The sequence below is a fragment of the Pezoporus flaviventris genome, unplaced genomic scaffold (genome assembly GCF_033815535.1).
Source record: "Pezoporus flaviventris isolate CSIRO_AGI_PZ_B2104156 unplaced genomic scaffold, CSIRO_AGI_Pfla_v1 ptg000063l, whole genome shotgun sequence".
Lineage (NCBI taxonomy): Eukaryota > Metazoa > Chordata > Aves > Psittaciformes > Psittacidae > Pezoporus > Pezoporus flaviventris.
In genome coordinates, this window is record NW_026892611.1 from 5339615 (window position 1) to 5364459 (window position 24845).

At 46.0% G+C, this 24845-nt stretch overlaps 1 protein-coding gene across 9 annotated transcripts in view; it reads right to left on the minus strand.

The window, feature by feature from the left end:
• Window positions 1-24845, minus strand: part of AUTS2 (activator of transcription and developmental regulator AUTS2) — a 733524-nt gene that overhangs the window by 65178 nt on the left and 643501 nt on the right. For all 9 annotated transcript variants that reach the window (XM_061470335.1, XM_061470338.1, XM_061470337.1 and 6 more), the window contains one exon: window positions 2877-2925. In XM_061470335.1, coding sequence (XP_061326319.1) covers window positions 2877-2925 — 49 coding nt within the window. The remainder of the gene's footprint in view (window positions 1-2876; window positions 2926-24845) is intronic.

The window sequence follows — 24845 nt, forward strand, 5'->3', positions numbered from 1 at the left end:
TAATTGTTAGTATTTCTGAGGAAAGCACTGCTCAACATCACACATCCACACTAATCCACCACAGCTTGAGCTTCATCTCATCTTCAGCCTTGAAGTCTACAGCTAAATGACAGAAAGAGGGACAAAATACATATGGCAAGACCTAAAATGCTTCAGGATTTCTACCTGCTTTGTAAACACCTCTGTAATTTCTGCTACCTCAGCTACCAGTAGTTCTGCAAAACAGAAGCTGCAAGGAGAAAAGAAGAGGATGTGTGAGACATACAGTGGGTATGTGCAGGACACGGGAGAGGAGCGGCTGTGGACACGGAGGTATGTCCACTTGTCAGCCTGCCGAGCCCTGCCAGCCTGGCCCATCAGCCAGGAGGCTTTGAAGGTTTCATCATGGTTTACCCAATGCAAATCTGACCTTTCTTACAGGCGACTTTTATTGCTTTTGGCAAAAGCAACCACGGACAACACAGCAGGGTTGGGGGGGGGGGGGGAGAGAGCTGGCTTGGAAGCAAATAGACTGAATTGGAGAGAGGGAACTTGAACTTGGAATATATCAAACTGACACTGCCTGGGCGGTCATCAGCCGTCCCCAAGGCAGACACTTAGGGAAGGCAACAGCCTCCCAACCACCTCGGAGAGCCCCTGCACCTGGCTGCAAGCAATTATTGACATTATCTCCAAACAGCGGATCTTTTCTGAGGCTCTTTTCCCGATATTTAGTAGTTTGAATGCTAATCCCTTTAACAAAACTGTTCCCTTTGCTTTTTTCCACCCTCTTTCCCCTTTATCTCTTTCTCCCAGTGGAAAAAAAAAAAGGGGGGGGGGGGGGGGGGGAGAGAGAAAAAGAAAATACCAGTCAGCCTAGTTTGGCCGCACCTGGATTTGCATTGATTCTTCCCTTGTCATTCATGTTACCAACAGGAATTAGCATATGGCTTTAAGGGGAAACTCAGGAGGAGAAAAGACAGACGCCATTTTGATGGAAATAAGGGGCAAAGGAATAACCTACCATCAACTAAAAAGCTTATTTGTGTACGGTTTCCCAAGCAAAGCTTCCAAAAGCCGGTGTTGATTTTAGGCTACACAAAGAAAGCCTAATCCTTTCAAGGGAACTAAATCACCAAAGAAAAGTACCTCGGAAGAAAAGGCTCCCTGTCAAGCATGGGTATTCACAACCAAATAGATGCCACGAATCAAGCTCGGGTAAGTAAACAAAAATAAGAATGTGGGAAATGTGTTTGATTCAAAAAGAAAGAGAAAGAAAGCGAAAGGAAGAGGAAGAGGGGCCTACTCTTCATCAATCACCTCCCGGGGGAGGGAGGAGAGCCCCTCACCCTGGTTACAGTCCTTTGCCAGGAATGTGGATTCACTGCTTGGGCTTCTCCTCGCCCTGGCCGAGCCCCAGGAAAGGGCTGTTCAAGTGCCAAAGCTTTTTACAGCGAATTAGCAAACTAAAGATGCAGTCACATGTCGTTTGGGGGCCTTGGGTCACTCCAAACACATAACTCGCCCCTTCTCCTCCTCCTGGCCACCTCTTCTCCGCCTATGGAGGGGCCGAGGGGGACCCTGCAAATGAAGTTAATCAGAAAGGACAGATAAGCTTGCCAAGTGAGATAACCTAGTTAGACCACAGAAATAATCCAGACTGTACTTCCAGAGGATGCTAATACATGAAAAACAGGAATATGGAGCCTTAACACAATTAAATATAGGTATAACTCAATATGCAGCAAAAGACTTCAGAAGCATGGCGTATCAGCACAGGAATCCCAAATGCACCGAGGTCACGCACCGTCCCGTTAAACCGCTGCAGCTTTGTGGGATTAAAAGCCACAAAAAGCCACCACAATGACCCAGTGGAATAACAAACCCAAACCCAGTCAGAAGCACACAAATACTGAGCAAATCCACACCTGGTCAACAAAAAAGACCTAAATTTCAAACTAATCACAGCTGCCTCTTCTAATGCAAACTGACTCAAAGGTTCCAAAACCCCAGTAAGCTGAAATACAATGTTTGTTTTAACCTAAGCTAGAAGCAACACCCTTTTACTCAGCAGTTATAATGAGCTGCCATTAAGTAGCAGGACAGGGGGGTAAAAACCAGATGCATTTTAAAGGCTTTGAATTATACCAGTCGGTGTAACTCATGCCTGGAGCTGCTCCCTCGACCCTCCTTCCAAATGCACAGACCAAACCAGAAACAAGGATTAAAATTCCCTAAAGCCTCCAGTCTTTCATATAAGGCTGCTTCAGGACAAGCTCTGCACAGAAGCTCCCTGGCACTGATTTAGGGCAAGTTTTCCCTTAATGTACTGTTATATCACTAGCCACTCTCTCTTTGGATTGCTGTTTGGAAGAAATTAATGGGATACTGAATATTTAAATGTGGCCCTCTATATCATTTATTAACTCTACAGAAAGCACACAGCACAGTAAGCCGTGGTTTATGACTATTATCTTGTGAATACTAAACGTTGGCTGGTTATTACTGTCAGCAGTGCAAATTGGCTATTCATAATTCCGTGTCTATCATGTAGCTGATGAGTAACAATCAAGTTAAAACATTTTGAAAACTCTTACAGTTATTTAAATGAGCTTAAATTAAAGCCATTTGTAAAATAAACTATTCCCTAATATTGTTATTTAAATTAATTCTGACCTGGCAGGCAATGCATTATTTAAAGCCTATATTTTATATTAAGCAAAGCAATTACCAAGCATACAGAACATGTCTGAAACCCAGAGAAACATAAAAAGCACTAACAAGCTGATTGCGACATTTCTGCGAGACAAGTTACATTTCATCTCCCATTGAAACTGCCATGAAAAGAAATGTGCTGGAGGGGGGGGATATGTTTGTGATGTGAATTGCAGCCTTACCTTTCTTTGTAACAGCGTTGAACAGTTTCTCAGAACTGGCATCAGATGCCTGAAAGACCAATAGAAAAAAGAAAGGTTACATTCTGTACAAGGGAGAGCTTCCAAAAGGCATGTGGTGTATTTATACACACGCACCGAGATGGATATTGTAGAGAAACAAATCAGGTGACAAAAAGCAAGGGAGCGAGTGGGAGCTGCAGCCTCGGAGGAGAATGGCCATGAGGTGGTGCTGTTTGGCTGTGCTTCACCGCCCTGCAGTGCAGCTATTTATTTGGAAAGGTTCTGTATAATAAAGAAATGATTTTATTTCTCTTTTTTTATTCAAGTATTAGCTGCACAAAAACTAATTTTTGCACTGGAATTATCTGATACGTTTTGACATTGATTTTGCAATGGAGAAGAGTCACCATTTGGAAGCAAACAGCCCAGTTTGGGGAATTTGCAGAACAGCAGATTTCTTAATTAATTTCTGAAGTATTTTTGGAGACACTACTGTGTCAAGCATCTGATTTTACCATCTTTGGAGCAGTGCTGATAACTTCAGTTAGTGATTTGAGAATTGCTATTACAAACTGTATGAATAAGAACAAGTATGTTAGCACTTAGTATTTCTATGTAAGATTCACCTCCATGTGAACAACTGATTCCTGACACCACACTGTATAAATTCATCATGTATTTCATTTTTTCATCAAACCACCTTTATTTGTGGGAGGATTTTCCTCCTAATATTGCATTACTCCCTCGTCTACTACTGCTGTTTGCACGCAAGCACGCCGGTTAACCTTTCTACCCATGATTAAAACGCCTTCTTTAAGTTTCACACAAAAACACTGAGCTCCCCTTTCAGAAACTACCATGGCAAGAAACCAGGCGGGGGAAGATATCACTGCAAACGTCAATTTGACAAACATCCCGAGCCCCAAAGCAGAAAGCACCAAGTTTATGCCTCTGTGCTCTGCTGTCTTGGCGCACAAACAGAATACACACATACACGCATCGAAAGCTTTGACTTCCACCCCCTACACACTCACAGAATGCAGAGAACTCTTTCATTTGGGGCTGTACCTTGGATCCAACCCCGCAGATAACCTTCTTGTTGAACATACAGCAAAAGAAATGCATTCAGTAACGAAATATTGCAAACGGGGATAAAATACAATACTCAAGACAGTCTCCTCTTCTCTTAGGGAATGTTTTCTCTCTGGATTCAGGCAAAATATGTAAAAACACATCCTAAAGCAGGCTGCGTTTCTTTTTGTTTTTGTTAAAGGGAGGGAATTTCTCACTTCCCACTCGATAAAACCCATCAGGCAAGCACCATCTATGCTTCAAGTGCACTAAAAACTTCGATGTGGAATTACCAATAAATAAGTAGATATGGTTCAGACTGTCTAACCCAGTGTACTAAGGCACTGAAATAATTTGTCTGCCCTCAAGTTAACAACATAGAGGATTTCTATGGTTAATTATTAAAAATGGCTTTTTATTCTTTCTTTTCAAGTTTCTAGACAGATTTTACTAGATTACTGTTGGCTTATTTAAAAGCAGGGCTGGTGTATTTCTTCTCGATTAAATACCTTGTAAACACTGGGATTTATTACCCAATGATGGATTTATGGCTCAGTGATGACTTTCTCTAAATTAAGGAAAATATGTGAATAATGCACAAATTTCAAAGATCAAGCAGGCCATGTGCTTGAAGGGCAGTCCAATATTAGTCCAACAAATTCAGAGCTGCTCAATGCTTTCTTAACCTTGCAAACCACGATGAAAACTAACAACCTTTGCCAGGGAATTTCATCTGTTGTTGCCTTTTTCATTGCAGCTCCTCTCAGAAGGCAAAACTCTCAGAACCATTCCTTCTTTTTAGAAAGAAAACCCAGTATTAAATACTCAAACTTCTTCCAGTTGCAGCTATTACTTCATTTTACTGTGTCAAAACAAACCAGCGCAGGGAAGCTCCAAGTTTCCCATTTGCTTCGTTTTTCCAAACACTAGAAAAACATTTTCTGTTAAGAAGTTTGCTCTAACACCGAGCCTGAACACACAGCTCAGGTTTAAGCCATCGTTTTCCAAACAAAATCGTTTTCTGTGCTATGGCACAAACCAGTCACAAACACGGCTGTGCGATCGGGAAGGGGCACTTCTCGGACATAAAGTGCTGCACAATAAATACATCCTGGCTGAGAACCCCTCGTAAGCAAAGTGGGAGATGATTCTCAGCACAACGGGTAACTAAACAAGAACTCGTCTGACAAAGACACAGCTTGTCCGAGAGCCAGTCTCCCTCTGCATTACTGATCACACGCTGCTGAATGGAAGAGCAACTTGAGAGAACCCCACTGCCTGGGTTACCATCAGAATAACCCAAACCCCATTCCACTGGCTTGAACAGCAAGATGGAACTCTGACTGCCTGGTCCAGTACTTGAAAATTTGACTTTAAACCGAAAACAGCACTTAGGGCACGGCATCAGTGATGCAGGAGTGAATACAACCTCTGCCAGCAGATTGATGCGCTATCCATTTCCACGCAACTCCTCTTTTTTTTGTACTTAGGGAGTCACATCATCAACAGCACTAGAGGAACAACACTGGAGTAGCAAAAAGCCAAATACATATAGAGAAACCCCAACAACTCGGCGCTGAGGCAGACGGGTGACACGCAGTGCCTTTGCAGTGCTGACCTAACATCCCCGCTGCACTGACAGCAATCTCTGCAGGCAACAAAGTGCCTTTATGCCCACGCTGGGTGCTTCAAGGCAACGTGGTCAGACCTCAGCGTTCCAGCCGCGGAGAGGAGCTTGGCTGTCCCTTTCACACGAGACAAGCTAAACTCCCTCTTCTTTCCCCTTCCCCCCGATCACCTCCAGGTCTGACTGGAGCAGCTGACGGAAAGACACTGTTGGCAGCGCTACGTTCCGGGACACTGCGTACAGCGGCTGTCCCGGAGCCGAGCTGCTCCGTGCACAGCTCCGAACGAAACCCAGCGCCGGGTACAAACAGCTCCTTCAGTGCGCTTGGGCCCTTTTCCTTTAGAAACCCCCTTGTTACCAGGCACGGCTCAGTCTTTTGCAACGGGGAATGAACAAATCAGCAATCCCTGAGCAAAAAAAAAAATAAATGGGGGTGGGGAATAATTATAATAAAAATATGACCTAAAGAGCGTTTTCCCCATCAAGGGCTGCGCTGTCATTCAAGCGCGTGGATGACTAAAATGTTTCCTGTCCAGACAGCGCAGCTTGACTCATTCCTGGCACGGTCCCCGCCGCACCACTTGCACCGGCCCCGACCGCCGCGCACCTGCCCGAGGAACTACCGCGGAGCCCCTCGGAACCCCGCCCCGGGTGCCCGGGCTCGGCGGCCCGACCTCACCCCGCGAGGACCCCGAACCGAGCCGGGCCCCGCTGCCCGGCCCCCCGCCGAGGGGAAGAGGCTTTACCTGCTCGCAGCAGGGTAACGGCGGCTGCCGGCGCGGGGCTCATGGCGGTGCGGGACACTCGGATCCAAGTGCGGCTCTCAACGCCCCGCAGCCAAACCCCAACTAATCCTCCGGGGCACAACTCCGAGGGCCGGGCACGCGGGCCGCCCGGCGGGCATCCTTCCCGTTCCCTTCTTCACGCAAAGATGGTTCCCTGGGAGGGAGGAGAGCGCGATCGGGGCGCGCTGTGCGAGGGGCGCTAACAGAGCGGCAGCAGGACAAAGAAAACCATGTGCGGCGGAGCGCGGGCAACTCCGGGTCCCGGGGCCAACGCTCCTCCCGCCCGCCCTCCGCGGTCCAGGCGTCCCTTCCTCCGGGCGGGTGGCTGCTGCTTCTTCGGCTTTAGGGGGTTTTATTCTGGGGGGTGATATACGTATGTATTAAAAAGTCATGCCCGTCCTCTCCCGAGACAAAGCGGGCTCCCGCCGGGGCACCGTCCCTCCCGCCGTCCAGGGCTCGCCGCGGCCGCGTTCAGGTGAATTCCATCGGGGAGAAGCAGCAGCCCGGCCCCAAGCTCCTCCGGCCCCGCCGAAACAACCCCGCAAGCCTGTATAATCCCCGAGGGAGGGGAGGAACGGCCGCTCCGCGCTGCTCCGCTCCGCGCTGCTCCGCCCGGCCGGGCTGCGGGCTGCGTGCTGCCGGCCGGACCCCTCGCCGCCAACCGGGCGCTGCGCTCCGCTCCGCACTGCGCGGCGCTCCCCGAGCCGCGTCCACCCGCCCGCCGCCGCCAGCTCCTCCCTCCGCCGCCCGCCCCGCCCCGCCGGTGTCCCCACAGCGCTGGAACGGCGGGGAGGGGGGGGTGGGTGTCCGCGGGAGGCGCTGTCCCGCCAGGCGGAGTCGCAACTCGGGCCTGGGGACGGACGGGGACCCGTTGTCGGCCGCGGGGCTGGACGGGGCTCCCCCTGAGCGGGGAGCGCGGCAGGAGGGAGGGAGCCGCCGCACTGCATCGCGCGTGTTCCCTTAACGGGAATTTCATGGGCTTCCATTCAACGGGAGGAACACCCGTCCCCAGCCGCAGAGCGGGCGGCCCCCACGGAGCCAGCCGGCGCGCGAGGCTCCGGGGCTGCCAGGGACCCACTCGACTCCCAGCACCAGAGCGTTACGGGCAGCTCATGCCTCAGTGGCTGCGGGTTTTCCTTAAGTAATTCCCATTAGTGACACAGCCACCACGGAAAACAAACGCACAGGTACGTTTTTATATGAATGATCAGCCACTGAAGCGGGGCAGTTGGAGCCAAACGGTGTTTCCTATAAACCGAACTGCTGCAAAGGCACGAGGCAGTTATGCCCACGGCATGGTATTCCTGTGTGATGGGATGGCTCCTGGGAGATGGATAGGTGCTAAGATGGGGCTCACAGGCTCGTAAGGCCTTGCCCGGGAAATGTTTTAGGAGGAAGTTCTTTCCTGTTAGGGTGGTGAGGCACTGGAATGGGCTGCCCAGGGAGGCTGTGAATGCTCCATCCCTGGCGGTGTTCAAGACCAGGTTGGACGAAGCCTTGGCTGATATGGTTTAGTGTGAGGTGTCCCTGCCCTCAGGGGGGTTGGAACTTGATTATCTTAAGGTCCTTTCCAACCCTAACTATTCTATGATTCTATTCTATGTTTTCAAGATTTCAAATCTTGAAACTGGTTTCAAACCAGTACTGGGCCAGGAGAATGGAACTGAACTCCACTGGGCTCACCCTGATTTGAGTGAAAACCTCAGAAACAGGGCTGACAAACCCTACTCACCTCAGCCCCTGCAGCCTGGAGGAGCTGACTCCCCCAAGGCAAAGATGAGAACTACCCACACCAGCCCCAAATCACCAGACCCACCAGCTGTGGGTGCGGGGTTGGCCTCACCTGAGCCAGGAGAAGTGCAGTGCGCCCAAAAGCCAACAGGAGCTTGGAAAGGAATGCCCATGTCCCAGCCCAGCTCTAGGCTCACCTTGGGGATGGGGTGTGGATGATGTGAGATGAAGAGAGAAACCTCTTCTGCTGGCCCCTGGGTTCCAAGGTGGTCCCTGGATGCAGCCACAGACCAAACACTGCAGTGGTTCCAGAGGTCTTGCTTACCCCCTGCAAACACTGCAGCGTGAGAGGGGAGGGAGGGAAAGCATGGGCTGAGCTGTCCACACAAGTGCTGTACTTACGGAAAAACTCCTGAGAAAACCTCCCTGCCCATTACCGATGTAGAACTACAGGATCTCATGCAAATACTTTTCACTCGTTCCTCATTCCATCACGCTCTGATCCATTTAAGAACAGTTTTCCTCCTCACCATTACATTGTGGCTTTTCCAAAATTCCTAGCTGAGGTACAATACCACTGACTGCAATGGTTCCAACTGGAACAACTACATGGGAAGAAGCACAACCGGGATGATAATGGCAAGCAGGAGACAATGCACCCACCACAGCTCCAAACTCGGACAGTGGCTGCAAACACGACAGTGCTTTCACTGTGTCTGACCAGGAGTGACAAATGGTCTTCATCAGAAGATTAAAAAACTGTGGCCAACTTCAGATCCTGGTTACAGCAAGGGAAGCAAGAGCTCTTCCAAGCTGTCCACCTCAGCACAGTTATCCCTAGTTTTCTAGAACATATCTGAGCATAGACTTCAGCTGGTAAAACATCACAGGTTTTAGCATCTCTAAATAAACATATATTGCAAAGATAACCTTGTGCTGTCAGAGAAGTGGTTTCCATCTCCTCGTCTAGAAACCCAACAGAGGGGTTCTGCTTTACAGAACAAACAGTGGACAGTGGCCAAAAGCCATCGCAGTCCACTGGCTGTTTCCCAGGCTCAGCAAAGGAAATGGATGGCCTGAGTGCAGTGTTCAGCCTCCACCAAAAATAAACTGGTAAAGGCATTAGATGGGCAGAGTGTTCCCTGCACAGCAGCCAGAAGACTGGGACTGCCCTCATGGCGAGATGGTACCAGCACAGGGAATTAAATGCACCATGTTAAGGTGTGGCAGCTCATACCGTCTATGAGCACTTTGGTCAAGACTTTCCACCTCTCCACATGGTAAGAGCTGGTCTAATTAAAGCCTAGACTCCTCACAAGACTTTAATTTGATAAATTTAGCCTGGATTAAACTGCAGGCTTGTCTGTACTGGATTTTTCAAGCGTTAAGCACATGCCACACCTGAAATCTCAGCATACACAAAATCAGAAATGCATTTACCTACTCACCTCCCTAGGGCTGTTAAGGTTTATTGGCAGGGCTGTGGGCCTCATTATGTTCATTATTCGTGCCTTAGAGATAAATAGAAGACCTCTGTTTTCCTGCTAGAACATTACACATGCATGAAATGTGTTTTATAATTCTGAATGAGAGAGCTTAGGAATTCACCCCCAGCCAAAGGACATCAAAGAAGAAACAAACCCCACCAGCACCTCCTAATGATTTCAATGGCCTTTGGCTCAAGCCTCCCCCTCTCTTGACATCACTACCTTCCCATGTTGTAGGTCATGCCTGGATAGGCTTGTGAACCCTTCTGTCTCTTATCTACATGGGAACTTGCCAGAATGTTTTTCATGTCTGTGGTCTCTGTCAGCGTTGACGTTTGTTCCTGCCACAACAACAGCCAAATGAAGTGCATTGAACTTGGATCAAAAGTGATTTCAAGATCTTTCACTCTCTCAAAGAGGTTTCCAGATCCAACTACGTTATAAAAATGACCTAAAGCCGCCTCGACGGCAGGCAGAGCAGCAGACATTCGTTTCCAAGTCAGAGAGTAATTCCAAAGACAAATTACCCATCTTTGGCACAAGGAACAAATGAATATTGAAATTACAGCAGATTATATTGGATTAAATTATTTATGGCAAACCTCACCTCACCTGGAAGGTTCTGCAGCTTTTTCCTGGCAACATGAAAACTGGGTATTCCAATTCTTTGGTATTCTGTGAAAGACTGGAAACATTTATGTTTCCATTAAGTTGCTGATCTTTCCAGAAGACATGAGTTCGGAACGTGATTATGATGCCTTATAAAGTCCTCCACAATGCTTTGAAAACATACATAATTTTGTCCCTTACTGGCAAGGACATGCAGGTACTTTTCCTCAAGAGAAGAATTTATGGAGCTACCAGTGGAGTTTTATGGATTTGAACAGCAAGCCACAGCATAACGTCCCAACCAGAAAGTACTTAGACTCTAATGCTTTAAAGAGGGTCATGAAAAGGACCTATTCATGAATGTTATCTAAACAATGACAAAATCACTGCTGGTTTGTGCCATGAAATGATGGCAACAGATGTCAGTAAATGTGAATCCTGTTGAGGCTGGGTTTTGCCAGGAGGCCAGGCTCTGTCCTGCTGTGTAACAGCAGCATCAACCCCAAGGGTGAGCACTAGCACCAAAGCAAAGTGATGCTTTCTCCATGGGCCTACCAGCAGAGACAGAGCTCTCATAAGCCTTCAGCTAAGTAACGCAGGGAAGAAGGTGATACAAAAAGAAAATGCATCTTTCAGATGGAAACAGAACTACTGGACCATGTAACATCACTGGGTAAGTTCTCCATAGAACCACAAAGTGATTTGTGTTGGAAGGGACCTTAAAGCTCATCCAGTTCCAACCCCTGCCACAGGCAGGGACACCTTCCACTAGAGCAGCTTGCTCCAAGCCCCTGTGTCCAACCTGGCCTTGAACACTGCCAGGGATGGGGCAGCCACAGCTTCTCTGGGCACCCTGTGCCAGCACCTCAGCACCCTCACAGGGAAGAGCTTCTGCCTAAGAGCTCATCTCAGTCTCCCCTCTGGCAGGTTCAAGCCATTCCCCTTGGCCTGTCCCTACATCCCTTGTCCCAAGCCCCTCTCCAGGTTTCCTGCAGCCCCTTTAGGAACTGGAACTGCTCTAAGGTCTCCCCTTCAGGAGCCTTCTCTTCTCCAGGCTGAACCAGCCCAGCTCTCTCAGCCTGGCTCCAGAGCAGAGCTGCTCCAGCCCTCGCAGCATCTCCACGGCCTCCTCCGGGCTCCCTCCAACAGCTCCGTGTCTCTCCTGTGTTGTTGCCCCAGAGCTGGACACAGGACTGCGGGGGGGGGTAGGTGTGGGGGTGTGTGAATGCCCTCCCTCAACCTGCTGCTCACGCTCCCTTGGACACAGCCCATGCACACAAAGCTTTTCCTCTGAGAAAGTGGAAAACTTTTGCGAGAGCGTATTAATGACAGAGCAACTTTTTTAGTGATTTTTTTTTCTGCAGCATTTGCAGAACTAAACCACTTTGTACTCCTGCTTTTATGCAGAACAGATTGCAGTTTTAAGCAGAGGCCCATAAACTGCAGGTTCAAAGAAACCTGAAACTGAATTAGCATAAAAGCTGGAATTCTCATTTAGAGGAACAGCAAGGCAACCGCTCTGCAGGCACTTTTATGATTCGGGTTTCAAATGGAAACAAAGATAAAAAGTGGGGCTGAGGGAACAATAGGGCTGCTCTCTCTTCCCTACCTTTATGGGCCTGGTCCTATAAAATACTAAGTGGTCTCCACTGCTTCTTAGGGCAGGGTTTAGCCCGGTTCTGCATCCCTGGGGGAGGTTTGATCATTTTCTGAACCCATTCACTGTACCAAAGAGAAATCTTCAGTCCTATAAGCGTGAAGCCATTTCTCCCCCAGGCTTGTCCAAATAACTTAAGGGGAATACCACAGATGTATTTTCTTCCCTCTGCCAACCATGACGAGCAAGAATCCCCAAACCAACCCCTGGCTCTAACTTTTCCATCAGAAAATACACGTGTTTTATCTCTTCTGTATGTCTTCCTACGGTTTGAATTCTGAGTTACAAGAGATGGAACAGAGGTTCACAGGATTCAGTTCCCAGAGACCTTGCTGGGCTCTTGAGCTGCTACCTACCTACACTACAGCCTAACTGGGAACATTTCTAAGGTCCTATCACTGAGTAAGGAGATGAAATACAAATTCTGCCCCTTCCACTAGCACTCCTGTGAGTCCACTCCATAAATGCACCACCACTTTGAAGCTGTGGCCATTCCCTTCCCCTGGTTTCTGCCTGCTGGCAGGTTCTGCAGCTGAAGAAGTATTTCAAGTTAATCTGTCTGTCAATATCTGGAGACTGAAGCAACTAATAAGGGAGAAGTATTTTTCATTCTCTTAGTCAGAAGAAGAGTCCTTCTTATCACTGAATAAAGCATCCGTTATTGCGCGCTGTAATCCCAGTCTGTCTTTCGGGTCATTTTTAGCCCTGAAAATGCTGAATCAGCACCATAAACCAATCAAGTAATTTCTTTCATTTTCTAACATTCAAGCACAATAATGAAAATCACATCTCGTTTGATGAGGAGATATATGAGAGAAATCTCTTCTTCCAAGGGTAATTTTAAAAGAGGTATGCCAAGTAAAGACAGACTATTGCAGAACCATGCGGCTAATGTAGGGTCTCTTCTGCTGGAGAGATAAATTCCCTTTTTGACTGTCAACTCGTATTTAGACAGCAGATTGCAAACAATAAATCTGTGCATTTAGCCAGCTTCTAAAGCATGCAAAGGCATTAACTTGGCAAAAGAATGACCATTACTTTGACGAATGAAACATTCACCTAAAATATTCATGTACGATATGATAATATCCAACTGATAACCAAAGAAAACCCCTCCACCCCGCTGCTGATTGAAGTAACTGAGATGTAGATGAGAGAAACCAAATCCCATACATAAGGAGTTATTATGGCACTGTTAGGAGAACCAACAAACGGAGGAAAAAAAAAAAGCTTGATAAATATTTTCCATAACAAAACACAATTGGTTTCAGTGGGATACAGCTCTGCTTCTCATTAGTTATCCTTCACTTGTCAGACAAGTTCCATATTTCACTGAAACCCGCTGAGTATTCTTTATAGTTTGCCGGGGAAAGTGGCTATACATTTAGCACATTCCCTTTATGCTGTGTGTTTTCACAGGTCTTTCTTTAAAACACACTGTACATGCTTTTGCTTCTTTCCCTTAGGATAGTGGGTTTCGACATCCAAGAAGAGTTTAAAAGCAGGTAACAAGTCATCACTTTTGAAGCTGCAGAGCCACTGAAGAGGTGCAATAGCCCCAGCAGCCATTATCAGTGCCTGCCAGGGTGCCACAGTATCAAGTTATATGATAAAGCACTCAGCTGACACCAGAAAAATAATCATTCTCCCTCTCCTGCACCACCCCCTTTTTCACAAGGAGGCTTTTTACACTCATTAAATGCAACCTTATCTCTGAAAGACTGCAATCCTCAGCAAATGACAAGTGTGCCTAATCTCATTTTCTGACAAGCGATTCTGACAGCACCTTCCTTTTGATTTCTAAGACACGTAGCTAGACATATATTAATCTGTCAGTCATCGCCCCTAGGAAGGATGGAAAAAAAAGGAGAGACAGAGATGAACATTTGTGAATGTGAAGGGAACAAGGCAAGAAAGGACTAAGGGTCCTTTTCTGGCTATTTTAAGCGATGCCACTGTGTTTCTCCACTCCTCCCAACCCAACGTAGTACCCAGCCACTTCCATGCAGCAGAGCCACAGACCTATGTGTCTGCAGAGGGGGGCTAACATGAATTTCAGTCAAGGTATAAGTGTGGCCCAGCAGCTATGGAACAGCAGGCAGCAGTGGGTTTATTTTCAGTTTTTTCCTGGTGTGGAAGGCAGTTGGAGTCTCATTTCACTTCTCTGCGCCTCAGTTTTCAGCATGGGATATAAAAGCACTGCATAAAATCCAAGTGTTATGGGACTTCCCAGTACTGGTGCTATAAAATGAGCCTTAATTCCAAATTTACAGATTACAAAGTGTTCTGCAATAACACTTTTTTTTTGTTGCTGCAAGAAATGCTTTGTCATTCCAGACGCCATAAGCCCCACTTGGCTTCAGAACACGTTAGCAGGTACAGGCAAAGGCAGGTTTGATAAAAGCATCAAGATTGAAAGCATCACATTGTTGTCAGGCCTTAACCATTTTGTACTAACACTCAAAGTGCTGTAAAACGAAAGCCTTTAGTACAACATCGTGGCCTGGCAAGGTGCAAACTGGAGAGGCTCATTGAGACTGAGTCAAGCTGCATTTTGAGGCTATGAAAAGGCAGGATTTCCAGCAATTCCCAGCTATGATATGAGAAGATGTATTTAAAATCTCAGAGTGCTTCAGGGCCCTGATAAATAGTAGCAAATATAAATAACATACTGATAAATATAAATAATAGATGGATAAATAGTAGTAAATCAGTAGAACTCACACGGATTTGCCACTCAGCAAGTGTGCAAAATACAGGCGCTTTATGCATGATGTACGATACAAACCGGTGTACACAGGGATGTGGGGAAGAGGTAGGCTTGTAGGTAGCTACAAAGGGGAGTAAAATAAGTGAGATGCTACAAACAGGACCCAAAGGAGAAGAGAGGATTAAATGAGGTGGGAGGCAGCGTTCTTTATCTTACACAGACCTATTTGTTATGGTCCTCATAAACACACCTTCTCCCTCTTAGCACGTGAGTCATCTTAATATTGCTACCCACCAAATGCTAAATTAGTGTAAATTATACAGATTCACCACCTAACGTTTGTTCACTGACCAGTCTGCGCTTGCAGACAGGCTGCCTGGCTGGTAGCACATTCTTCTGCCACCGCATCCCAGCTTGGTACCCTCGGCTAAGAGCTCCTCACCACCTCCTCTTCCTTCTGCTGTGTAATACTGAAGTACAGGAGAAACTTTATTGTTCATAATGGGATAAGAGAAAAAAAAAATCAAGTGAAAGCAAAGTACAAAGGGGTTCAAATCCAGTGCTTTAAAGTGATGCCATTTTCATAGTAATACAGTCATGAAGTACTTGTTTGATGGTGCAAAAAGTAGGCCAAGATCTTTGCTAATACATTTTATTAATCGATACCTGCACTACAAGATGGGGACAATTAAAGTTTTCCTCCTCGCTCAGACAAAGCAGGATAAAGCTTGTGATCTGCTTAAGGAGCCTGCCACTCAATGGGAAGATGAAAAGATTTATTTAGTTTTACTTAAGAGCTGAAATGATGTTAATACTTCAAGTGGCGAGGATCTGGTTCTCCAAGAGACAGTAAATTAGCAGTGGCAGGAAAGCTGCCTGCTGCCACTGAGTCCCTTCCCTCACGTTCCCATATTGATGTCATCATAACTGCAAAACTCACAAATACATTCTGGAGTTCACTGAGCCTGAAAATAACACTGGAGATACTTCCTTTGCTATGCGGAACACTTAATGAATAAGCCCAGCAGAAACGCGTACCCACTGCTGATGTGCCTTATGAGGATAAATGTAAACCTGACACTTGCACCGTTCACATTTATGCTGGCTTTTTTATTAAAAAAGGGTTTTTCCAGTTGCATCTAAGCTTCAGGTTGTAGAAAAGGCAGAGACACAGAAAGCCTCCTCCTATGGGGAAAAACGGTAGGGGAAAAAGGGGCAGTTCACTGTGCAGACCTTTGCCTTGGGGAAGCAGAGACTTCTCTCAGAATGAGGGTTGCTACGGGCATCAAGTAACAGAAACCTGCCTAAAATCTGGCCAAACCCCAACCATCGTCTGGAGACTCCAGCTCTGCCCCTGCAGCAAAGGCCACCATCACCTGAGGGACAACACTTCCCTCCTTTCCGCTTCTAAGGACCTCCAAAAATGCACCCTGGCCATCATCTTGGTGGGCCATGGGCCACCACTGTTGGCACATCTCCCCTGCATTGACCCACTCGACTGTCTGGGCTCCAGAAAATACTTGTGATCTGGGCCTCATAGCATGAAGTACAACACAACCCCACGGGAGGAGAGACGCCTTGCAACCAGCACAAGAGAAAAAGGATATTGTTATTTCCCATTCCTCAGGGGGAGAACATCAAATGAGTCGGGTCAGGCAGCACCAAAACCTGAGCACTGCCCACTTTCATCTATTTGATCCTCCAGTGAGAGCAGAACCTCATCCAGGATCTCACAGGCTTCTGCTATGGAACAAAGGGTCCATCACACACACGCACTGACCTTACAGCACGAGAGAAAGCACAGACACGACATTGGGTTTAAAACAGGTTTTTTCAGACAATCATTAACAGAACTATAAATACAAATGACCTTTTAATTTGTATCATGAGAGTGAATCAAGCTGATGCTGCAGCCAACAGAGAAGATTTCTCCCTGGTCATCATTTTGGAAACACTGGAAATCAATTCACATTATACAGTTGACCTCTGGCTGTAAATGTCCTGTCTAGTCTCACTCTGTGTTAAGCCTACCAGGCTCCTTGCTGTTTCTAACCCACTTGTCAAAATGATATGAGCCTATGCTAGTACCTTTTTCAAGGCTCCCAATTCTGTTGTGGGACTGCAGGTACCTACACTCATAAGTGCTGCGGAAGGTCATGGTACACACAACAAAAACCATCAACAACAAAATAAGCAGACAAACGGACTCTGCTCTGGTCTCCATCCACACATCCAAATCCTCAGAAAGCCCTGATCTAAAGTCCCCTTGAAAGTAAAATCCTTCTAACACAAGAATCAGTTTTTACTCGCTCTCAAAACGCTATTTTCCTTTCATTTATGATTCTAACAAAACCTATCTTCTTTGTCTCTCAAGCTCCCTTGATCTCCTTCACTTTCAGCTGTCATATAAAGTCAATTGGCTGCACCTCTCTGCTTGATAAAGACATGCCAGATGTTCTGATGTATCTTTAATGAGGAGGTAGGTAAGACATAGTCCAACAAGGTGCTGAACACTTTGACCTTAACCTAGCAAAGCACTTAAATATCCGCTAAACTCTGAGTGAAAAGGAGAACTTTTGAAGCTAATGGGGCTGTGGTGGCATTTGGACTTAAGCATCATTGAAACATTCCACTGGATTCAAGCCTGCAAGGTTGACCCACAGTTACTGAGAGGGCAAAACAAGTTGGAAATACACAGCTGATTAGAGCTGTGAGAATAGCGAGAGCCAGGACTGTGGAGTGTCAAGATGAATTGCAGAAACTCCTCCTATTATTAATTAATGTGTAAGTCATGTTGCAAGTAATACTGTGTGTGGTGTTATTGTGTTAGTGGGAGCAGGCAGGTTTATTTTCTCTCGTAATCTAATGTTTCATAAATGGGATGGAACCCATGAATGATCTGCAAGGCTGAAGGCTTGGCATCTACCACAAAATAGATGTTCAAATTTGCAGGAAGAAAGGGACAAATACAAAATAATACAACTGAAAAATGATAGGAAGGTCAGGGAGAGAAAGCTGAAAGAGTAAAATTGATACCAAAGCTGAGCTATTGTTCCTGAGATTCAGTTTATCAGTTGATCTATATCCAGCCGGGATTATTCCAGGCATTACTGGAGGAGGTGTGCTTTGCGAATCTAATATAATACATGAGAGTCATGATAAAACTTTAACCTGTTTTGATAACACAGCTCCATGTTCTGCTCCGCACATACCTCTAAGAAAAGGCTGCCAGATCTTATCATGGTTAGTTATTAATCTATTTGTTCCTATAAAATCTTCTCTCTCTTTCTCTCCCTTTTTTTTAATAATTCACTTTTTTTCTAAAGAGGAACTGATTTAATGTAGGGAAAAAGCTGCAGCGTACCAAAATGTGAGTGGAAAAACGGGTAAGGAGATAATGTTTGTTTAACTGGGATGGAAGAGTTACTTTAGAAATATTTTACATCATTTAAAAAACACTGAGTACTTTTTTATGCCTCTACCTGAGGAATAAAAGTCATAGTTATGAGTCCAGCTGTACATATTTCAATAGCAAAGTGAGATTGTAAGAGATACATAAAGATTTCTTTAAAAAGTAGCTCAGGTAGATTTTTCATGAGTAAAACATTGGCAACCTGAATTTTAATGTAAATCTCAGTATTTCGGTGCAGCGTTCTCATCACCTGCAAAACACTACTGAAAACAGAGCATAGATCATTGCCCTTATTTATAGAAGGTGCATGATGCTTGGGGTTTATGGTCATTTATTTAACAACTGTTAGTTGATAAACTCTTAGTTGATAAATTGTTTCTATGCAGACACGATGTTAATCGTGACCAAATCAAGGTTCTCTGCCTATAGAATAACACATAATCCAATAATTAAGTCTTTCTACCTAACACTGTGTTGCAATATTACACCATACGCCTCTTTGTATCAGCCAGGACATACACAGAGGCTGTAAAAAGCTGCAAGAGCTGGCTTTAAGAGGCCTCCAGACCAAAAGCCTCATCTCTGCCTTGGACCTGGCAGGGAAGCTCGCAAGAAGTCACCCAGCTCCCTATTAAAATACCATTAGCACATAGGAGAGTTTTCGTCTTCTTTTTAGTTCAAACAGTCGTCTGGGAGAGACAAAGAAACAAAGTGCTTGGGTCAGGGGAAATTCTGACAAAGGCTTTTCTTCCTGGCACACACAGGGACAACCCCACCAACTGTGTCAGGTTTTCACCCCCCCTACCCGAACGACAAGGCAAAGGTCCTGATTAAAAGCCCTTGGGGACACACTCACAAAAGATGGCCCAGGACTTCAAAGTCAACACACTGCTGGATGGCGGGGAGGTCCCTTTTTTCCCCCTCTCTCCTTTTAACTTAAGCTCCTGCTGGCTGTGGAGGGGCTTCTAATTGCATTTCACAGAGCCTGAACAAAACGTGGTCTTGTCTTCCACACAGCAGTGACCCTGGACGACGCGGGATACGAGGTGAGGTTTCAGAGCAGGAACAAAAAGGAGTTTATCATGTCAGCAAGCTGTGCAGAGGTAACGGGGAAGCATATTCAAGACTATCTGCATGTTACCGTGTTTCTAAATAGGAATAAACAGCGGTGGGTTTTCACAGAAGTAATGTGGCCGGCTCCCTCCCCACCGTGTTGAACATGGGGCATCTGTGAACCCAGCCCGTGCCATTTGGATCTGATACGCAGCACCAGCAGAAAGCCAGACCCAATTGCAGGTGGTTGCCTTGACCAGCAGGTGAATGTCTCCTTTTGTGCTGGCGAGAAGGAACCTTTGCTCACCGACCCAGGTCTGGAGGTGGAGACGGGTTTTGGCATTGTAATCTTGATCAAATGACGCCCAGGATGATCTATGCAGCTTAATTAAAATCTCCCAGTGCATCTAGAGCTATGGATCTGTTGAAAGCAAAGGTCTGACTGAAGCCCGATACGTTTGCTGGAAGTGCAGGGAAGTGGTTCTAGGGGATGTGGAACAGGAGGAAAGCCTCAAGCCAGATGTAATACAGGCAATGCCGCACCAGTGCGGAGATGGGGCATGATTTAAATCAAACACAGAAGTATGCTGAAACCCAGCAGAGTTAGCACTTGGCCATCTTACCTTCCATTTTTAATGACAAAAAGGTCTTCATTAGTATGCATGAACAAAACACCATCTCATCCAAAAATAAAACAAGTCAATAAAGTGCTATCCCTTTAACACTTGATAGCCTCTCTTTTCCGCTTCCCTAATGAGATTGGCTTTCTCATTCTCTTTCGCCTGCATTCAAATTTCAATCTGCACCAAATTTTCCACATTACAGGATGAATCATATATCTATTTTCCCACATTGCACAACACTAGACCCAACACAATAACATCAAAATCCCGACAAGGAGAGTTTATCCTCTGCTCCCTTTCCCGATGCTAGACAATGAAACTCAACACTGCTTAGCCCCAAGCTTTCTCTGTGGATGCTCACATAAGAGAATTAGACCCAGAATGAGGTTAGTTAGTCACTGCTGATTCATCATGCATTTGAGATTTGGATTAACAAACCATTCATCCCGGATTCCTCGTACATAGGCCCATGTTTGTAACAGGAGCAGGGGGTTTGATATTTACTAACTGACAATAGTGGAAAAGCCTCATATTCACATTTGTATTATAATAAATGCATTATAAATGAGTAAGTAGGAAACAGTAAGGAAATGATGTTTTACTTTTAAATGCTAATTATGGAGCCCTGGTGCAGTTAATGTGTAGGGTGTTCTGTCAATTTTTAATGTTTATGCCAAGTGTAGTCTTCAATTTAACATGAGCTTTTAATCCTTTGAGTACTAAATTGCCTTTTAATGCTTGCAGCACAACATTGTGTTTGCACAAAGTCAGGACTGCAAAATGAATTTACTACAAGAAATGTGCATGTATGGAGGGGGGAGGAAGTACAAAGGACAAGGGTTTTTTTTTTAATGATGTTGCTGGAACCATGCAAGAAGAAGGAACTACTTTCAGGATGTACCTGGCAATTGTGTGCAGTGGCAAAAGGCTGCTGCTGATCTAGGATCTCTGTTGAAGCATTTTCAGACAAAGCGCTTCCAGGTTCAAACAGTTTATCAAAAAACTACACCAAAATTCACACTTCCCACCCATACAGAAAACTTTAGGGAAAATATGGTGAAAGAAATTATCATAAAGAGGCATCTGCATGTTCACTATGACAAAAACACCCATGAAGAGTTTTGCAACTGATGGTACTTAACAGAAACACTGAGAATAACGCTGTTCTGAGAAGTGATGTGATAGGTTTCTGTTCGGTTGGTTTGTTTTTGTGTTTTCAGCTGGTGTATGACGACAGGTACAAGGGAGCTCCTGGCTCTCAGTCTGCTACAGTAAGATGGCTACGGCACAAAAACCATGGGGCTGAATCACAGAACCCCAGCCCGGTTTGGGTTGGAAGGGACATTAAAGCTCATCCAGCTCCAACCCTTGCCACGGGCAGGGACCCCTTCCACTAGAGCAGCTTGCTCCAAGCCCCTGTGTCCAACCTGGCCTTGAACACTGCCAGGGATGGGGCAGCCACAGCTTCTCTGGGCACCCTGCGCCAGCGCCTCAGCACCCTCACAGGGAAGAATCACAGAATCCTAAGGGTTGGAAGGGAGCTCAAAAGATCACCTAGTCCAACCCTCCTACAAGAGCAGGGTAACCTAGAGTACATCAAGAGTGACGCTTTAACCCAGCCCCGTGTTTCTTCCCCAGTCTGCCCTTCAGCAAACCTGTGCACAATCAGCCACAAAGAAACGGCTCAGGAAGCCACACTGCGAAGGTAAAACCTCATGGTGAACAAGAAACCCACAACCACCCCCTGCACACTGCCAGGGTTTCTCTGCCAGGGGACAGTGTCCCCACTCGCTCCCGCAGCAGCGCTGGTGGGATCTGGCCGACAGGAGAAACCCTGATATGATCCCGTCACCGGTGGCTCTTCCCTTCCCTCCCTGGCACGCACTAGGATGTAGGGGAGTTAAAGCAGCTTGGGAGGCTAATCCCTATTTATCTCCTTGGTGAACAGACTTTCTAAAATGACACTGTTCGCATGCTTAAAGCTCCAAATTTGACTTTCCTTGACAGCAGCCATCTCAGGAATCCCAATGAGGTTTATTTTTGGCAGTCAAGCCCTCACAGAATAAGCTTCACTGCATGTGTGGTTTTCAGTGCACCAATGCAATTCTGCAGGAGTCAAACCAGGGACGTGAGGAGTTCTGTACAGCCTGATAATGGGTCCTCAGCTTTACTCCCAGGTTAGGTGAAGAGGGCAAAAGCTAATCAAGTCAAATATCTATTTCCTTTCTCTCTTCTCCCATTCCTCCACCATCCCTATGACTTTCAGAAGGCAGGGCAGGTATTAGAAAATGTTCTTCCTTCTTCTAGCACCCCATATGTGATAATGTGTAGTTCATAACATAACGTGTGCACTGCAATACTCCGATTTTATGGGAGAAAGCATCTATATGCTTTTTGGTGACCAGCCAGTCACAGGGAATTACAGTCAGAAAGAGCCAGAAATACAAACAGGGTAAAGTGCTTTATCATTAAATACTATGGCTTTTTAAAATGCAGCTATAAAGGAAAACTTTGCTAATCAAAGGCGGAGTTCAAGATGACAAATCCAACTGCCACAAGAAGACAGAGAAGCTTCAAACATGACTTCTTTAAAAGCTGCAGCTAGAATTAACCTACAGGACTTGCACTACAAATACGTTAGCATAGAACCCCAGACTGGTTTGGGGTTTTGAACAGGATGGATGCAAGAGCAGGGCTGGGTTTTGTCTGGTGGGATAGGACACTCTGGAGCCCAGTGATGGTGGCAGTGGGGACATGGAGACTCTCTGGCTGGGGTCGATCTCATCCCTGGCACACAGGTCTGCAGGGGTCTGAAGGCACGAATCCCACTGCCACAAACCACCTACCATTATTCACAAGCTTTAAAATAAGACAGGAATGAGATCTCATGTATTGACAGCACGTTTTGCTTTGCACTACCTTCCCAAGCCCTCTTCCTCACAAGGTTTTTTAATCCTACCAATTCAAGGTTGAATTCTTTTCCTTTTCATGCCACTGAGGTATACAGTGTCTATGTTAGATCTTGTTCACTAATGTATCGAGGCATCTTATTTTGTATTACTCCCCTATCTTGATGTTATCTAAAGCTTCTTAGATAGTAAGAGAGAAAATTACAAGGTTTATAATTTCCCTCATACATGTAACAAAAATGATAAAGCATGAAATTGCAGAGCTGTGACTGATTTTCTATACAAGTTCAACAACTTCCAGCAGGCTACAGCAGAGATGAGGCTGGTTGATGGTCTGAGCCTTCAGGTCTGTGTTCATCTGTGCTCATCTGTGCCTGCAAGTATATATAATTATAAACTTTTATATGTATTTTATATACATCAGATACATCACAGTTGGGCGAAAAGCAACATCAGACCACCAGATAAAGCTGTTCCTAGAGGATGCAGTGTGTCTGCAGCAGATTTGGAATTACACTGGCATTTTGTCAAGCACCAGACAGCTCTTTAACAGGCCCTGCTTGGACAAGCAGAGGAAAGAAGGGATTCAGTTTACCTGCATCTGCAAAATTGAGCTTGGAAGAATAAACACTCAGCAAGAAGCTTCTGGTTCTCTGTGCACCTGCCTAAGGCCAAAGTACTGCAGCATGAGCTTTCCTCCTGGGCTTACAGATACATCTTGCTTTTGACCAGATACGGGAGCTCTAAATTGCTGGCTGGGCCTCCCTGGAGAGTATGAGCAGCCTGGCTCGTGGCAGCATCTGAGCTCTGCACTGTGCTCCTGAATTCATGGGAAATGGAGAAAACTCAGCACTGCCCAGGATGTGATGAGATCAGGCCAAAACCACTCAATGAACAACAGCAACTCAGGTATCAAGACACGGCAATGAAGAACCTGCCTCTTAAAATGTGTAACTAATGACAATGGAGCTGTACTGCTGATGCCCTACTGAAGACCCACGGAAATCAAACCTCTCTCGTTAGTAACCACTCACCCCATGCCAGAGGGGAGACTGAGATGAGCTCTTAGGCAGAAGCTCTTCCCTGTGAGGGTGCTGAGGCGCTGGCACAGGGTGCCCAGAGAAGCTGTGGCTGCCCCATCCCTGGCAGTGTTCAAGGCCAGGTTGGACACAGGGGCTTGGAGCAACCTGCTCTAGTGGAAGGTGTCCCTGCCCGTGGCAGGGGTTGGAACTGGATGAGCTTTGAGATCCCTTCCACTTCAAACCAGGCTGGGATTCGAAGATTCCCAGCCAAGCTGGCTGTAAGGTCACATCCTATGACACCTTTGTGGCATTGGCCTCCCAGCACTGCAGTCAGGGAGCCATGGAGGGCTTGCACTGGTTCGGATGCACAGTGCTGCAAATCCATCTTTATTTAAACGTATGCACGTATAAATATTTTTAGGAAGTTTCAAGCACGCACTCCAGCATGGTAATATCCTTCAAAAGCTGTGAACTTCCCTTAATCATTTTTACTGCCCTAGTTTGAATGAAGTATAAATATTGTACGCAAGAAATACGGGTGGTGTTGTAAGGGCACGTACCACGCACAAAGCCGCTCAGGCCTCGTGGCTGTGACGTAGGGCTTGCCTGTATTTCTGAAGACCTTCCATTCATCAACTTGCTTTATGGAGTATAATAAAGGAATCTAAATTATATAATGACAGACTTTGATCTCCTTTATTTTAGAGCAAATCTGGAAGTCACATGGGCTCAGGAAAGCTATACGGTATAGGAAGGCGGCAAGGAGATCAGTTAGAGACCCTGATGGAAAACCAAATTCCCCTTATGCCGACCTTGCATAGAGATTACAAGTCTGTAAGTCTGCAAATTTCCTTAAAAAAAAAATACAGTTGAGAAATTCTGGTATTGCTTTTTTATGTCACTGCATTGCCTAAGAGCCTTATTTATGAACTCAGGCTCTGAATGTCTAGAACAAGACAGTCCCGTCTTAACAGTTGCACATGACATATGCTAAGACATTCATTGCCCAATTGAATCCAGGCTAATGCATTGCATTTATTCCCTAAAAGCATTCACAGGTGAAACGAGAGAGCAAACAAAATAAACCCTAATGTTACACGTGAACTAAATATACACAGTTCTTTACTACTGAGCATTTTCCACCTTCTCTATTCATAAAAGCAAGCAAGAGAGCCAGAAGTTTCATAATGATGAGTGAAGGCTGGATTCGTAACTCCGTGATCCTTTAGAAACTGCCTGTGTCTATTATATACTGAGAGTAAGCACCTCAGTC